This window comes from Ptychodera flava, chromosome 16 (genome assembly GCF_041260155.1).
Source record: "Ptychodera flava strain L36383 chromosome 16, AS_Pfla_20210202, whole genome shotgun sequence".
In the NCBI taxonomy this organism is placed as follows: domain Eukaryota; kingdom Metazoa; phylum Hemichordata; class Enteropneusta; family Ptychoderidae; genus Ptychodera; species Ptychodera flava.
Window position 1 is genome coordinate 6,544,341 of NC_091943.1, and position 18,475 is coordinate 6,562,815.

An 18,475-nucleotide genomic window follows, 5' to 3' on the forward strand; every position below is an offset into this window, starting at 1 on the left:
CATTTTTTTAGCATTTGCAATATTTATTAGATACCATTTTACTCATGCAGCAAAATAATACACTAAACTCTCACAAAAATATGTTTCAACAAATGTTTTTTTAAATATATGGTGCCAAAATCAAAGCTTAAATTTGCATTTTTCATGGTGCCTGGAATTTAAGCAAAGGGTTAGGAAAGTGGCCTGTTGCATATTGTGTTTAATCAAGTCATTTGCACCTGCCACCCATTGCTGTCAATGTATATTATACTGGTAGATTCTGAATAGAGATGCAGTTTCACAGTGACAGTTTTGTGACCATATAAACATAGGGTATTCAATCTCCGATGATGACGATGATGATGATTAAATATTTAAAAATGAAGATAAATAAACATATATTTGGACTCAGTAAATTTGTTGTTGTTATTGTTGTTGTTATTGTTGTTGTCGTTGTTGATACTATTTGCAGAAAAGAACAAAGTATGCGCTGCAAATTTCAACACAGCCTAACTATACATGTGCGTCGCAAATTCAATACAGCCTAACTATACATGTGCGTTGCAAATATTCAATACAGCCTAACTATACATGTGCGTTGCTGCCTAACTATACATGTGCGTTGCAAATTCAATACAGCCTAACAATGTTAGGCTGTATTGAATTTGCAACGCACATGTATAGTTAGGCAGCAACGCACATGTATAGTTAGGCTGTATTGAATTTGCAACGCAGCAACGCACATGTATAGTTAGGCTGTATTGAATTTGCAACGCACATGTATAGTTAGGCTGTATTGAATTTGCGACGCACATGTATAGTTAGGCTGTGTTGAAATTTGCAGCGCATACTTTGTTCTTTTCTGCAAATAGTATCAACAACGACAACAACAATAACAACAACAATAACAACAACAAATTTACTGAGTCCAAATATATGTTTATTTATCTTCATTTTTAAATATTTAATCATCATCGTCGTCATCATCAAAGATTGAATCCCCTATGATATAAATAGTGACAAAATGCTGAGTGGTCATGTGATCACTTATGCTGTCTTCTGACAAGATGTATATTACTGCGGATAAATTCATTGAAATGTGCCCTGACCTATGTATAAATAGGACACTCTTTTTCAGTTTTCTTTGTTAACTTTTCCAGTCATTAATTTATTGTAACAAAATGATAGCATACAACACGACCTGCCATTGCCATCAGATCGACCACACTGTTTGATAATACACTGCGCCCTCTATCCAGATACAGCCGATGTTTGAAATGACAACTGACCTCCCATTGACCTTTCTAATAGCAACAGGCCTTATTATATAAACAGGTTGACAATATCAATCCGCAATTATTTGTTGGCAACGCTATTATTCGCATTCACCTTATTTCATGGTTGTTTTTCACACTGGAAACTTAAAATAATGTGAATAATATGTCTGCACTTAAAACAACAGTGACTGATGTATTTCATAAACGCTACGGTTTATTTTCCTCGCGCACTGATAAACATTTAGAGCAGCAGTAAAGTGTCAAAATGGCGTACAGTGTCATGTTATGACCGAGGGTGGATTTACAGACTGAAACTCGACTTTTTGGAAATCGGATAATGCAAGGAGAAATTTAACCGATGATGATAATGGAAAAGGTAGAAAGTAGATCACCTACCACAAGACCATCAACCATTCGATGGCGAGACCCCGATGTGGAGGAGGAACACGATAACCGGTTTGTATCTCCGCTCGAGTCTCAGGCTCAGAGTCAAAAAGTTTATGGCGAAAACTCAAAACTTACTGACTTGTCTGCTGATGTTGAAATTAGGTCACCTGTCGAACACAAGAGACAAAATGGTGTCCCGGAGAACGTTTTTGTGGCGCCAGTGATTTCCAGAGAGACTTCGAAACTTAGAACTCCGGGTTTTCAAATTCAGAGCAGAAATTCTCTGCGATCAAGAGCGAGACCGAGGAAATCTTTTGAGGTGAGTGACATAGTGTTTAGCTTAAAACAGTCGAGCGACAGTTTGCGAGAGTATAACTGTACTCCAATTCTGATCTGCCTTGAACAGGGTGAGTAGGTGGTTATCAGATGTTCATTCTTATTACAAGAGAAATATCAGTATGTAAACAAACAAACATTTTCCAATCGACACTGCTATCTCACTCTGTTGGCGATATGTGTGATTTAAGTTCATACCAGAATTCCTCGTTGACAGACCATCATGATGTCTCTTAGGCTCCTCGTAAGTAAACATGCCACCGTTGTGAATCCATAAAAAATATTTGAAGGCGTTGCCAACCATTTGTGGAATAAATGTTCAGTTTTGTGTGTCTTACTGTACCGATGACACCTTTCACAGGCACTCGATCAGCACACTCCATGTATGGATTTGAAATTGCGATAAATAAATATTATTTCATTAATCATCACAACTAGCACTCACATCAGGGCAGCTTACACATATTGAGTGTGTACATGTAAATCTCCAGGGACACCTTCCCAGTATGACTGTCGATGTTAATTAAACCAGTGGTAAAGTGTTTGTCTGCTAGCATATATTATTTCTGTCAGTTGGTCAGTCTCTATTTATCTTGGAGAGAGGAGCCTCGATCGGCTATTACTAACTAGCAATATTTATTAATTTTGTCAATAATTTTCATTTATCAGTATTTTCACTACAAAGTGTTCTCAGGTGTGTATTCAGAGTTGAATAAAAATTGCACATCAAGTAAATTTAACAAATAAGGCAATGCCAGAATTTTAATTCATATAGCCAAGTTTTAAGATATTTGATTTTTTGTGAACAGGTTCCTATCATAATTGATTCCCATTACTTGTCGAGAAACGCGGGAACTTTTCATTCAGTGTAGAAGTTCACAGCATGACATATCTTGGTGGAATTTTGATTCACACAGCTGTGGGTAGAGTAGTAATCTAATGCTGTTGGGTAGATACACATGTATTTTGAGCAATAAATGGGTTGCTTGATCTCTTTTAGCAATTGAACAGACCTCTTTGTGCAATTGTACAGTTGACTTTGGATTTAAATCAGGATCCACACAGTGCGCATTCAGTTCCCAACATGCTTTGGTTTCCAACCTGTTATTCTTCACAAATTTCTTTTCTCACGAGATGGTTTGAAAGAAGAAAGGAAAAAGGCTTCTGGCTCCATAGCCCAATGCATTGATGAAAGTGAAAAAACTTTCATCAGATCAGATGAAGATGACAAGTTATACATTGTTGACTTTGAAGAGAATTCTAAAGATGATTGGCATGTGCTACATGTATAAACTATGCAGCAGGTTTGACTATTGCATCATGTACAAAGTAGACAACTCACAAAGCCCACAGAAGACAATACAAGCAATTTTCCACAAGCTAAAAACACATCACCATATGCAGTATAATTATACTTTGAGCTGTATTTGGCCATTTGCAATAGTAATTATGCAACAGAGAATGGAATCTCAGAAACGCTGAACTCAACTGAAGAAGCCCCAAACATATTTCTATCTTATAACTGACAGCATTGATACTTCCTGGTAGTTTGAGTTTTGAAGATGTTACGCCTGCAGTTTCTGTTTGAAAAGACTAGCCCTTTGAGCACTGTAATTTTTCCCCAAAAATATCAGGGCAACATTCTATAAATTTTTATGAATTTTTCTGTAATTTTTTAATGATTTTGGAGTAAATGGGTATAAATTTTTATGGGCTGCACTTTTTGACCAAAAGTTTGGGAAAAATCTGAAAAAAATTGTCTTGATCTGAACGAAGTTGTTGGCGTTGAATAATATAAATGCAACAAAAATCGACTTTTTAACAAATTTATTTGAACAAATCACGTTATCTTTAATGGATACATATTGCTTTGTACCATAATACTCATCATAACTTAGAAAACCAATATGGACATGTATTTTGAAAAAAATCATATTTCGGTAATTTCAGATGAACACTGATGCAGTTTATCCAGAATGTTAAACAGTCTAGACTACATTGATGCAGTTAGTTGGAAATTGTTAGAATCTGCAGAGAAATCTCGACATGTATACACTGTTAACAATGGTATTAATACAAAGGTCTATAATTATGATCAACTGATAGCACATGCAGATATTACTTCACTCAGCGGCCGTTTCCCTGTTTAATTTTGCATTAATGATAATATTCAATGTTGAAACTTAACAGAATGTAAAATCATCAGCTACTTAACTACCATTCTCTGATTCAGAGTACTTGAATGTATACATTTGAAACAGTTATAATCGTGCAATACTGTGCAAACAAAAACACAGCCATAAAAGTGACATCACATTGTAATAACTTATTCACATTAAATTGAAAACGGCAGTTTATTGGTCAGCAGTAGACCAGTTGAACTAAAACAATTGTTATATTACTTTAATAATTTGTTACTACTGATACTAAATTGTAATACTGCTATATATAATAAAAAAAAAGTTTCCTACTAAAAGTTTTCCTTATTTTGGCCCATTGATAATTGCAGAGATGAAAAAAAGATGCCATTTTGGGGCTCAGGGGTTCTCTACAATTTCAGGAATGTGATACACAAAATATGTCACAAAAATTCCAAATTTTGACTACAAATACAATTTTTCTAAAACTCATAACATAATAAAAAAATCCATGTGTTGAACCACTGGTGCATAGGGTACCATACGGTAGTGTTGTGGTGTAATTATGTTGTAAATTACATCGGACAAAAATCTTAATGAATAACATTGTTTACGTTGAAGTATGGGCAGGCAGTAAAAGTGATGTGAGGAAAGGGAAACATTTACAGACTTTTGAAGATTATTTTAATTATGAAAAGACAGGCTTAAATCTTTAGAGAGAAATTCTGATGAATTTTAATGAAATTACTGATGATGTATTTTCCTTTATTTTCTCTCTATAGCCAACTCCATTTCTGAGTGTTGACAACTTGCCAGCAGGAACAACAGTTTCAACAGGTAAATATGTACATTTACACTTAGTGTACTCTGGAAGGAAAAGTAAATGTTGTCTATCTTTCTCAATATCCAGGGAATATTATCAAAGCTGAGAAAAAAACCATATGAATAATATTTTCAGCAGCTTAGATTACGCTATACAAAATCTGTGTATGGATTTGACTTTTGAGTTTACCTCTGTGAAAACACTATCAATGCTACACTTTTATGACAAGAGAAACCCCCAATGTTTTCATCCCTACATGATTTGCTTGGTTCCAACTCTCAGTGAACAGTACTGTATTGGATGGCATTGAACCAACTTGTTAGGGTGGCTTGGCGGAAATACTTGCTGCACCTGATGATATGATGTTAACAATATAATTTTAATATCATAAAGCTTGTTCTGTGACAAAACAACATTCTCACTACATGCAAGATTTTTCTGTTAATGCTAGGGCAGTGTAAAGCTTCAATAAAAATATCTGCATCAATAGTATACAGCATTTGGCATTTGTGCCATGCTGCTGTTGTTGCAAATGGACACATTTTGAAAATACTCACGTACTGGTAGGTCCTTTGAATACTAACAAATCTTCTGGACATTGTGTCATTGTCTGATGCTTGGATATTGGATATACTGTATTCACTTACAATCTCTTTATTTCAACTACCTCTAGTATAACTACTCATCTATGAGACAATTAATGACTATTGGTATTGTTGAAGGGTTTAAAGCCATTGTTACATGTAAGAAGAACTTTGTTTAAAATCACTGACTAATCGGTACTTTTCAACCTTAGAGCAGGATAGTGTTTAAGTATCACTCATAAAATGTTACTTTCATCATTCCTGTTTTGTTGGATGCATTTTCTTTGAAGTCCATCAAGTTGCCATGACGCTAAACACACTTTTCAGCTACCTTGTACCTGCCACTAATAACCTTTCATAAAGTGTAGCCAAGTAGGGACCCCAGTTGTAATAAGTTCTTTCAGAAGTGGTGCTTCAGATAAAGCAATATTACTAATGGACAGGAAAGTGCAAGCAGAGACTTCTAGGTTGAGTATCTTTTCGAATAATCGTTGATCAGTCAATGTGAAATCTTAGAAATTTTTAAGTACAAGCAATCTATCACCAAGGGTCTCTTGTAATTACATGTATGTAATGAGAGGTTCAATACCCAGCATCTGTGACTGTGCAGTGTTACTGCAGTGAGAATGACCCTAACATGACCTACTCTCAAGCAGTAGCCTGCAACAGTAATGCTCCGCATTCACAGCTAAATACTTTTTGGCACTGATATGAAAGAAAAATCCATTTACTATTTGGTGGTCTTTAGGGCTTTTATCCAGTGATTCCAGTGGGTCAGTGGCACTACATTTCTCGGCATCTTACATTTGCAATGGCGTACATTGGTCTGCTTGAGTGGTCGTATTACAGAAAAAAAATTGTCAAAGCAAGGAGGTTGCCAGGCCGAGTCACACAAAATATTGATGATCCCACACCTCCAACCATTAACCACTTGACCTATTCAGCCCCTGAAATGACAACCACATAATACTGAATTTTTAGAAAGTCATTTTGAATCTACATGTACAAAATGCATGTGATAATCATGCATTTATGTGTCAAACAAGTGGTAGCCGTGTAGTGCACACTTTAAGGCACCACAACCACTTCTCAATATTATCCAGTATGTACATCAGTTTGTTCATTATCATTATAAATATAAAGGAAAAATATGAACACAAAACTCTAATAGACTGTCAGTAGCTATATTATAGCTGGTACTGTCTACTGTATGCTGTACCTGTTCAGGAAATACGTACCGGGCAAATCAGGAAAACTGGCATCAACTTTGGTTAGGTCTAAAAAACCGTCTTACAAGGTACTGTACATGTAAAGTGATACACAAGTTTTTGTGTCGTGTAGGGGCTTTTAATATTATTTTGTAAACAGATTTCTTGTAAGATAAATCCAGGAGTAAATGAGCCCTTTAATGTTTGATCTTATGACAGAAAATGTCAAAAGTTTAATCAATGAAGTAGTGCAATGTATCGTTCAAAAAATGCTATCCACTTTAACATCAGACAACAATTCAATTAAGTAACACAAGACAGCAACCCTGCTGAAAGACGGAAACTAAGGTTACACTATTAAATTTCAAACAGAAGCAAAATATACCAGCTTCAAGGTGCTGTAGTTCACTTTCTAGGATTAAGTGTATTAAGAATTTGTTGAGTAAATATTTGTATGTGTCATGACACCGTATTTGTTATAATATATTGATTGGGAGACTATGGTTTTTCTTTTACCAAGACAATGACCTTTTTCTCTGTTATCAATTATACACATATAAATTTACTGTATTGTGTCGGTATCTTTTTGAAAAGAAAGAATATGCTGACATAATTCACATAAATATTGACAACTTTAATAAGCCGCCAACTTAGAATAACCAATATATATGCTCATGTGAATAGATGAATGCAGTGGCAAGCAGCAATATTGTGACTTAAAAATGTCCACTTTGCGGTCACAATGCTAAAATTATATAAGTCTATAGCAGGATCCCTATACATATTCTTGTCAGTCATTGACATCATAAATACTGTATTTTCATTTAATTCTTTGTTTACAAATTTATAGATCATGAAAGGACTGTGAAAACCAGTGGTAAGCCAAGAAGAACTCCAAGAAAACCAAAACAAATTGAAAAGCCACAGACTGCAGATCCTTATTTCAGTTTTGGTAGAGGTACAATTTCACCTCCTAGATCACCCCGCCCTGTCACCACCCCATCCGTCCAGGGATTTATGACACCTATAGAATTCTACAATGTCTACAAGTAAGTGAAAAATGTAGCTGGTAAAATGTGTGCATACTAAACGCATGTGGAGTTACAGGCAAGGTATTGGTGATTTGTGGCACTGACAAAACTGAGTGATTGAATTTCTCACCATAGCAAGAACTTTATACTTTTCAACAACAGCCATTGCAATTGATCAAGTGTCAGTGTTTGAGTAAAATAATACTTACAAGTGTGCTGTTTGTACGAATAATTCAATTTATTCAAATAGCATGCAAATGGAGTCATTAATATTCATAAACCTCACCTATGGTATTCTGATTCATCGCAATGTGTTTACAAATCATCATTGATTGGCATGGAACTTTAACATCCGAAAGAAATTAGTTTAATATGCCAGCTCAAAATTTGAAGCTTTTGAGTGTTTGCACTTTTCCACCCTAAATTACCGCAATCTTGGAATGTTCCTGCATCAGATTCCAATGGATACATGCAGGTCATTCCATTAATGTCAGTAAATGGGTGAGAGCAGAGCTTGGTCAAACCTTAGATTTAAACAAATTAAAATAAAACCATAAAGCAAACAGCATAATTACCAGTAAATGGTTGGCTGGAAAGCCAGCTTCACAAACATTGATACTTCAGACCTGGATAAATAAGTCTTCAAGACAATGTTTTTATTAGCATTGCAGATTGTAGCATACAGTGTAGGTTCACATCATCTAATATAATACCAGATCCGTCATTCATTCTGGGTCACAAGAATGGGAAATTTCCATTCATTGAGGAGTGAAAATACAGGTACCAAAATTTCCAAATTCAGCAGATTTGAAATTAAAACTGAGCATTTGACAGCTGTTGTTAAGTTACAAATGATATACTGGTATCACTAATAATAATTTGAGCATGACAAAATTTTTTCATTGAGTCAAATATGTACTTTGGAATTATCTGGCTATCTGTATGGTTTGTTTTGTGGTTAGGTAAGATTCCAAATTTATCATTTCCTGCAACTTTTAGTTAAACATGCCATAATCAAAATGTAAAAAATTAAGAAAACCTGACAATACACTGGTCTTACCAAATATTTGCAAGTTTTCCTAAACACATTAGTACACGTTCTGCAGCTGTTCATATTAGTTTTAAAAAAATGTATCTGCGAATTCATTCATGTTCTGGACTTAAAATAACTGACTGATTCACTTAATCGAAAATCAATGAACAATAAATAGCTCTGATGATTAGCAACGTGTAGTCAGTTTAGACTCCAGTTGTAATTATGTCATGACCACATTACAGTGGCAAGATATACCAGGTAAACTGTACCAATAGATAGGCATTTGACATTTATGAACAGATCCCCCCTCCCTCCCTCCGTCCTCCCTCCCTCCCATGGAAACCAATTGTTTGAGTGAATACCGCAAATTTGAAGTAGAAAACATGCTGTTTCTAATCAACATGTTCTCATTTCAAAGGTTTAACCAAGCTTAAAGTTGTCGTGAATGAAGTGTGTAAAAATCTAATAAAGTTTATTCATGAGTTGTTGCATGTTTTATCTGCGCTAGCATGGGTTGCAAATAAAAGACAGATGCTATATGCTCTGGGGTTGCAATATAACAGTAATTTGGCATTCCGGTCATTAATGCCCTGATATGTATTTTAATTTGTGTGGATGTGTGCATTGCTACCGGAAGTGTTTTCATAAAATTTGAGTGTTAATGGTACCAACGATCATCGTATAGGACGGTGTGAGCTATTAAAAATTGAAAAAACAAACAATAAAACTGAGATGAAAGTAACTTATGAAATTAAGTGAATACCGGTATTACTGAATTTTCATGAAATTTGAGCTGCCATAAGTGATTATTAAACAGGCACTTATCACAACGGTACCAAAATTGTCATAGTGACTGAAAGCCCACAGCCATGTTGGATTTGAAAACTGAAGTGATGGTGTCCAGTTACTGAATTTACAAAGATCTCATTGCAAAAATGTTGTGTGTAACATTTTGAATTTAACAAAACTGAACAAGCAAAAATTTGAAAACAAATACTGTACATGTACAGTAGTCTTTTGTTTGTCGTCAGACCTTTTCATTTATTTGGCAAGAACAAAGCTGTATTTCTAGCAATCAGAGAAAGTTCAAGTTCATCATCACAGTTTTTATGAAATAAATGTTTTTGCTTCAAAATTAAAATGACATTGTCTGATAAGCACCTTTTTAACAATTATGGTGATATAAACTAATCCATGTGTGAAATTTGACTTTTGATGTGATTATTAACTTTTTGTAATTATTAACATTTGGAGCCACACACATTGGCATACAGTTACAGTACACATTCATACAGACACACCACTTCCCTTCCTTTGAGTCAATCCCAATTCATAACATCATCACACAACATTTATCTTGACCTTGATCAAGATGCACTTCACAGGTACTTTATTCTGTTCCAAAATAATGCATGAAATTTGATTTTGTTTTTAAAATTTGCTTTGTAGTCAACACACACAGTGCACCCACTACCATTGTCACAACCATTCATGTATCATTACTCTTTCCCTGTTAAAAAGCCAACTTTTTCCCTTCTCAATAATTACTATTAATGTTATGTCTCTAGGAAAAAGAAAGGTGAATTAAAGAAGGGAAAGCTAAGGGCTTTAAGTCGAGCCTCCAGTCAAACCTCGTTAGTATATCCCTAATTAAATCTATCAATGCATGACTAATTAACCAGTCCTGGTTTGCTGTGCCTGTTACGTTTCCCTTCTTTCTGACTGATTAAACAAGCAAAAATGTGCTTTTTCAGCTCTTGTTGAATTTTTTGATGTTCCTTTACACTATTTTCCCTTCATTATTCTGCAGAAATTTACGTTTTAGTTTGTGATTTTTTTAATGGTACAACTACAAGATTCAGTGCTTCCTTTAATTAATCTATATTCTAACTCTATAATTTTGCTAAAACATTGCATCATGGTCATAAGTTCCACTTCATTCCTCTCAACAGTTCTCCCTCCCCCCCTCTCCCCCTCACCTCCATCTTTACAAATGTACACCCTTACCCCCATTTCTAACGTGCACCTCTACTTTTTTTCCACATGGCAGCAACCACAGCCGGCATTCCTTCAGGTATTGCATTCATGGATCTCAAACTTTTGACACAACTTTATGTATGCGTGTCTGTCTATATGACTGTTTCACATGAAATTTTGTGTGTGCATGTGTCCATGTTAAGTTTAGTACACGGGAATGTACTTTCCCATGATGCTATGTGCCTCTTTTTATACCAGGTACATTGTATATCTTAAATTTGAAATGGACATCGTATTTGATTATTTAGTGCATACTTTGCACAGGGTTTCACTGAAATGTAAGAGAAAAGTTTTGATTGATTGACGAAAATTTTTGTTCTCTCCATTCACACTCTGTAACTGCTGTTTTCACAATTAATTGTATGACAGTTGCAAACAATCAATTTCATACTGAATCCCATGTACAGTATGCTGTACAATGTGGTCACATCTTGCCATACATTCTGTTCTGACTCATTTGCATGTGGATCATTGGCACTTACAATTTGTACAAACCAAGACTTTTCTGAACTTACAGTATTACCCGCAAACAGATCACAAACAGTTACCATTTCAATGGATGGAGCTCCATCAATACAAAGTAAACTCCATTTTCATATCATCATTGCAATTACATTTCCATCATGTCTCCGTACTATTGCAAACTTGAACCCAGACCATTACTCATATACGGTACGGCGCTACACATACATGTAAACTAATTATCCCTTGAAGCCAATCAATTTGCATTTACTCTGTACATACATGTATAAAAAATCTACAACAAAGAAACAGAGTGTAAGATGTGTGTAAGTCCCATTTTGCTCACCATAAAAGTTTCTCAAGAAAGAGATCAAAACACACATTCATATACATTTACATGGTGTATCTGTCATCTAAATTTGCATCAGGTTTGGCTATCCCACAGTGCAGTGCTCATCATGTTTCCAATAATCATCCAAGTATCAAATTAAACAAGAGATTTGGCTAGATACTGATTGAATAGTTTCTATCAGTGCCTCAAATTACACCTCTTCTACAGTTCATTGTACAGTAAATGGTCAATCCAATTGAAAAAAGTGGCATTGCTCACTCTGTAGTTTCATGGTTATGAGATTGTTCTCATATTACAGTCACTGCACTCTAAACAAATGATGCCTTTTCCCACCCCTTCATCCCGACTGCTTTCACTCTAAAACCACATGTGGCAAAATACCAAGAAGATTATTCACTCACTCACACTTTTTACTAAATCTTTACATCAGATTTTGAGCAGCTCACATAAAAATACAAATCCAAATACAGTATAGCATTCAAAACCAGTGTTCTTGACCTCAAATCTAAAATGTCCTTGAGATTTTGGTTTCATGAAAATCAAAGACTCACAGTCCATATCTTTTCAAATTATTTTGTTATATTTGTTTCGTGTGAGTAACTACATGTATGTGTGTTGTTCTGTAAAAATGCTATGTTTTCAGTTGTCAGATTTTTACTCCCTGCCTGCTTGTAGATATAACATAAAATACTTTGATGACATAATTTATGGTACATACCAGAAATTGTGTCATTTGCATATTTACATGTTATATTTATACACAGTGTGTGCATACGGCTCTGATGGCCTGGTGAAACACACTGCTATGAGTGACTCTCTGGCCCCTGGGCCACAAACATATGCTGTTACCCTCATGGCAACTCAATATGTGTATATTATGCAGTCTAAAACGCTACCATCATGTGCTATTTTCAGTCATGTTAGGATTTGTGGAAAACATTTCTAGAATTCTGCACATCACACTGAAAAGAGTCACATCTTCTGAAAACTATAATCATGCGATCTTTGTTTTTATACAGGAATGATATCAGTAATATCCTCCATTCAATTTATTGACAGTTCACATTTTCAATTCACATGTCACTCAAGTTTGAGAATAATATCACCGCTACTTCAGCTAGTGTGGGAACCACACCTTTACGGTGTAGAGTGGCAGCTGAGTTGAATGACCGCATCACATTTAACCCTTTGAGGGCTGCAATTTTTCCCGCCAAAATTATAGTATGCAAAATTTTACCAATTTTGTGAATTTTTCTGTAATTTTTTCCACAGTTTCGGACCAAATGAACATCACATTTTATTGGCTTCAGATTTTTAGCAAAATTTTAGCAAAATTTAGAAAAAAGTATACTGTATAAAAGTATACTGGTGTATATTTTGATACAAGCGATAAAAATTGACTTTGGCACTCAAAGGATTAATGTGATAGTTAAACTTTCTATAAACCAAGCTGTCACCATCAACGTTCAAATCACCCATCATGTGGTTCACTGAAATCAAAGCATTGTACAGTTGTATGTGTTTGTATGTGTCTACTTTTTGTGCCTGTCTGCTGATCTACAAAACAGCCTTGTGAGCTGTGTTGGTATACATTGTGTTTGGCCTTGAGTGATGGCTTGATCGATGGTTTGAACAATTTCACATTTATGGTTTGCCCTATCATCACATTTAGTCATCTTTGTGAGAATGTGTACTTTGCTATCGTTAATGTTGTTTTTATCCACAAAAGCATTCGTTCCAGATTTCAATGGTACAATGCAGTTCCATCTATAGCTTGTATATAATGACTGAAAGTTAAAAATAAAGGATACAATTTCATAAAGAAACTGAGGGCGCTCTGCATCTTAGGGTGCACAACATCCCAGCATATGTAATTTTAATGCGAATCATAGTTATGTTACATTTGCAACAGTTGAAATAAATTTATCTCTTTCAAAACAAAATCCCAGCATATGTACAATTTGATTTGGCATTTCATGTACATGTGCACTCCTATCATTTTTAGCTCATAAACTTAGAATGATATATTGAGTATGAACTCCCAAGTTAAAAGGTGCTAGCTTATGGTCCCGCTCTCTCAAAATACTTTGTTTTGATACAGAAACTTTGGATTTCCTTTCAAACTCTCTGTCCAAGTTAATTGACTCAGTACATTTTTTCGACCTTTCAATGTGCAAAACTTGACTTTGGTAATAATGAATTTTCCATATTTTTCTACCATGTTCTGTTTCACGTTATGAAACTTGGAAATGCATTTGAACAGACTCTTGAATTCCCAACAAAGTATTGAAAAAATTACTTACAATACTATACAAGTATGTCTCAAGTTAAGAAAATATTTGGCTAATTACAAACTGAATTTGCTGTGTGGACAACTATATCACTGGGTTATTTACTGATTAGGTGTCCAGTTTCCAGTCACCATAGCTCTAAAGCTTGATTAAGTAGATCAGGGTATATGATACCACTGTTTCACCTCTGTACTTGGCTCACAGTGATATTCAATTCCATAGTTAGAATGAAACTATTGCAAAGGCATGGGGTAAACAAATTCAAATAAGTAGAAAATCAATAACCAATGCTTGCCTTGTATTCAAAATATTTTCAGATCACCCTCAACGTTGGCAGGGCCTCCAACTCTTTGGTCCCTGGGTAACAGATACTGGCCCAAACCTGTTCAGTATGTGTCTGAGAACCCTGTACCACCATTGTATGCCGCTGATCCAGCCAATCGGAAACCCAATACACAAGTCATGCAGCCATTCAAACATGGACCCAATGTGTCTGAGGAAATTGAATCAATGGTAAATATTAAAAATTCAACAGTTTAGGTTTTATGGATGGAAAACTTTTATTATATTATTTATTTTATTTACATGCATAGAACTTTTAATGTATGATTTTATGTGTGGGGATAAATTTCAATAATCCTTTACCTGACACATTTTGATGAGAATTACGCATCATTGATGCTTGAAAGGGAAACTTCTTCTGGCATGTACTGTGTATCATTGAATAATTGAATAATACCCAGGTATATGTATAAAACAGGACATGTACAGTATGATGCATTAATGATCAGTGTACAAGCTGTCACTGACAAAATGATTTTTCACTGTACATGCGCGTGTACACACTGTCACAGTATTGAAGGACTGGCCCATTTGAGATTCCCAAACCACATATATATAGTACACTGACTGAAAAATATACATTTCACCAGCTGCACAGTGCATTGATCAGAATGTCAGGCTGAAAGCATTGTGAAAGTTAACTGAATTAATTGGCAGGCAAGACAGTCTTCTCCTGGATCTTCTGGACATGGATTTTCTTTGATATTTTTTTACTGGTCTCTTGCTGTTAAAGGAAAGAGCACCCTCCCCCAGTCAAGAAATGAAAGAAATGACAGCCATTGGAATCCTGGAAGTTTCCAGAACTTTTGCCAGGCAGCGTGCGCCAGTGGTTGTCAAGAAGAGCGGACGGCTTCTCAAAGCTAGGTATGATGTGGTGGAACAATCCTGTGTTGTTAGCGCTCAGTCTGAGATCAAAGTCAAATACACCTTCTTTCACAGGTTGCTTTGACAGTCAGCTGTGTTACCTAAACATGACACATCTCATTGTAGAATGCCTTCTAAGGCATTCCGAGACAAGGGGATAAACATATTAACACCATGTCAACCACAAGCAAATAAACCCTCAGTCTGGTCATCAAATGTGCCTACATGCCATATTTAGTTGTCAGAAAGATGAAAGGTTTTATCATTTTACCAGCGAGGGCGTTTTTTGTAACTAACGCCATTGCCGGAAGTAAGACTAGAGGTCAGAGTACAAATCGCAGTACAAATAGTTGTAGCAAAGTTTAGAAAACAGAGGCTTCTTGTCATGATGTTGTTTCTAAGGTAATGTTACCACAAATTTAACCGCTAGTTCAACCTCTGGGATACACAAGTGTCCAAATTGATTTGGAAAAGCGAACTGAGACACGTTCAACAGGTGGTTTATTGTGCTGTAAAAATCAGACTCGCCAGTGCTGTAAATTTTGCTATCTTTGTACATGATAGTAATGCCATCATCACATAGTAGCTGTGTCAGTACAGACTGAACTCATCAACAAGTTTTGAACAGCAAAATATTTCAGGTACATAGAACAATACACAATTTTACCTTTGAAAATCAGCTATATAATCATAATGCACATTCTGATATTATGTATATTGCCAAAAATGTTGAAGTTTAACAGTTCATGTTGCTCATATGTCCATCTTAGAATTCATTTTAACATCTGTCCAAGAATATGAGACTCAGAGATATAATGGTTAGGGTTTTTATTGCAAGTTATATAGTTAAGAAAATTGGATGTAATGTGGAAATAGTTTTTCAAAGAGAAACCATTTGTGTTTGAACACAGACTCAAGCCCTTGCAAGATTTCAAACAGGAGGGACCTACCATTTACCAGTGTAGGGGAGTCATTGCACAGAAGAGGGACCACTCAGCAAGTCAGGTACGTATGCTTCAGAGGAAGAAGGAACTCTTGGCACAGCTGAAGATGAAAGACATCAAATTCGAACGTCTGAAAACTCAAGAGTCAATTCACAGGACCAGCATTGCTTCAGAACAAGATTTAGTGGAGAGAGATCATGATTTTATGTAAGTTCAATATTTCTTGCTACTTTACGACCCTCTTCTTGACACATTATAGTATCACATTGATTCTACATATTTTCTAAATCACTTTAAATACATCAACATCAGATTGTCAGTCACGTTCCATGGAGTCACACTACCATTGCAACAAATTTTTTTCTTGAAAAATTTAAGGGAGTGGTCGTTGGAACTGGGCCTGTGTGACTTTCGTGTTTACAAACAATATATTTCATTATTAATATCTAGCTAGCTGCATCACGTCAATATTGCTGCATCATTTAAATTTTACAATGTACATTTATGACAAAGATGTTTTCATCGCCAACATACCTTGGATACAGTGTTTACCGTACATTGATTGTATGGGTCCAATACGACTTTCGAGCGCAGTTGCAACGACCCCATCCCTTTTTTACCCTTTGAATGCTGTGATTTTTTCCACCAAAATTTTAGTGCAAAATTTATTACTCATGTTTATGAATTTTTCTGTGTTTTTCTCGATAATTTTGGACCAAATGGACATCATATGTTATTGGCTACGGAGTTTTATCAAAATTTTGGCAAAAATCTTGGAAAAATGACTCTGGTATATTTTATGAACCAAGGTGACTAAAATTACTTCAGCACTCAAAGGGTTAGTCATGATAAGATTTACAAACACTTTAATGTACCTAACATCACAACAGCAATGTTTGAAGCATCAGAGAAAGCTTTGCAAACATTGTATTCAATTAAGTAGGATATTTTCATATCTAATCATCAAGTTACATTTAAACTTGCAGTGAATGTTCACAAAAGAAACCATTGTAGGTGGATATTCAACATGATATAAGGAGGACATAGTTTTGATAAAATCTATATCAGTTGCTATCTTCATCCACTTATCACTTTGTTCCCAATATTTAGGGACCACTGCTCATGGGAGCAATCCTTTGATAAGGCCAAGAAAAATAAAATGTTTGTTTCTTATCCTCGCACATGTCAATTCAGACCTGCTGCGTCAACCTTTTTTTCTGCTCATGAGGAAATGAAATGAAAAAATGAATACAAAAATAAGCGACGATAGTGCATAACACAGTGTTGTATAAAACAAACCTGTAAACAAAATAATTGACACTAACATTCCATTCAGAACTGTACACATATGTCACTGTTATATTAAGCTGTCAAAACTGTGCATTGCTTCACTAAAAGTCAAACCATAGAACTGTTGCTATACAAAAATACTACAGCAGCACTGCTGTGCATTTATCTCTGCGTGCATTCCTATGTTGTTTTCTTGTTTTTGCGTGTTCTTGTTGATTCAAAATGAAAAAAATTGAGAAAAAAAAAACCTACATCACCGCATCATTTTTGCAATATGTCTAGGATGAGAAACAAACTTTTTAATTTTCTTGGCCTAATTACAACTTTTTTTTAGTCCCCACGGACACCGTCCGGGGGGACTTATAGGTTTGGTCATGTCCGTGCGTGTGTGCGTCCGTGCGTGTGTGCGTCCGTGCGTGCGTCCGTCCGTTCACGCAGATATCTCAGAGATGCAAGAAGCGATTTCATTCAAACTTGGTACAAGGATTACTTCATATGTCATACAGATGCACGTCGATTTGTTTTGTGATACGATCCAATATGGCCGCCAGGCGGCCATTTTATTACGATTTTTTCATGTACAGAGCCATACCTCAGACATGTTTCAACCGATTTTATTCAAAGTTGGTACAAGGACATTGACCAATGTCATAGATATGCATGTCGATTTGTTTTGTGATACGATCCAATATGGCCGCCAGGCGGCCATTTTATTACGATTTTTTCATATACAGAGCCATAACTCAGACATGTTTCAACCGATTTTATTCAAAGTTGGTACAAGGACATTGACCTATGTCATAGATATGCACGTCATTTTGTTTTGTGATACGATCCAATATGGCCGCCAGGCGGCCATTTTATTATGATTTTTCATGTACAGAGCCATAACTCAGACATGTTTCAACCGATTTTATTCAAAGTTGGTACAAGGACATTGACCAATGTCATAGCTATGCATGTCAATTTGTTTTGTGATACAATCCAATATGGCTGCTGTGTGGCCATTTTATTACGATTTTTTCATATGCAGAGGCATAACTCAGGCAAATCTCAACCGATTTTATTCAAAGTTGGTACAAGGACATTGACCT

General features: G+C 35.5%; 1 protein-coding gene across 5 annotated transcripts in view; it reads left to right on the forward strand.

The window, feature by feature from the left end:
• Positions 1-1,479: 1,479 nt before the first annotated feature.
• LOC139152645 (titin homolog) overlaps positions 1,480-18,475 on the forward strand; it is a 35,337-nt gene continuing 18,341 nt past the window's right edge. Inside the window, exons 1-8 of one of the 5 annotated variants that reach the window (XM_070725901.1) lie at positions 1,480-1,962; positions 4,900-4,954; positions 7,583-7,781; positions 10,368-10,433; positions 10,850-10,873; positions 14,259-14,454; positions 15,017-15,147; positions 16,059-16,298. In XM_070725901.1, coding sequence (XP_070582002.1) covers positions 1,615-1,962; positions 4,900-4,954; positions 7,583-7,781; positions 10,368-10,433; positions 10,850-10,873; positions 14,259-14,454; positions 15,017-15,147; positions 16,059-16,298 — 1,259 coding nt within the window. In that variant the 5' untranslated portion in view covers positions 1,480-1,614. The remainder of the gene's footprint in view (positions 1,963-4,899; positions 4,955-7,582; positions 7,782-10,367; positions 10,434-10,849; positions 10,874-14,258; positions 14,455-15,016; positions 15,148-16,058; positions 16,299-18,475) is intronic. The other 4 variants (XM_070725902.1, XM_070725903.1, XM_070725904.1 and 1 more) reach the window with 4 other exon arrangements.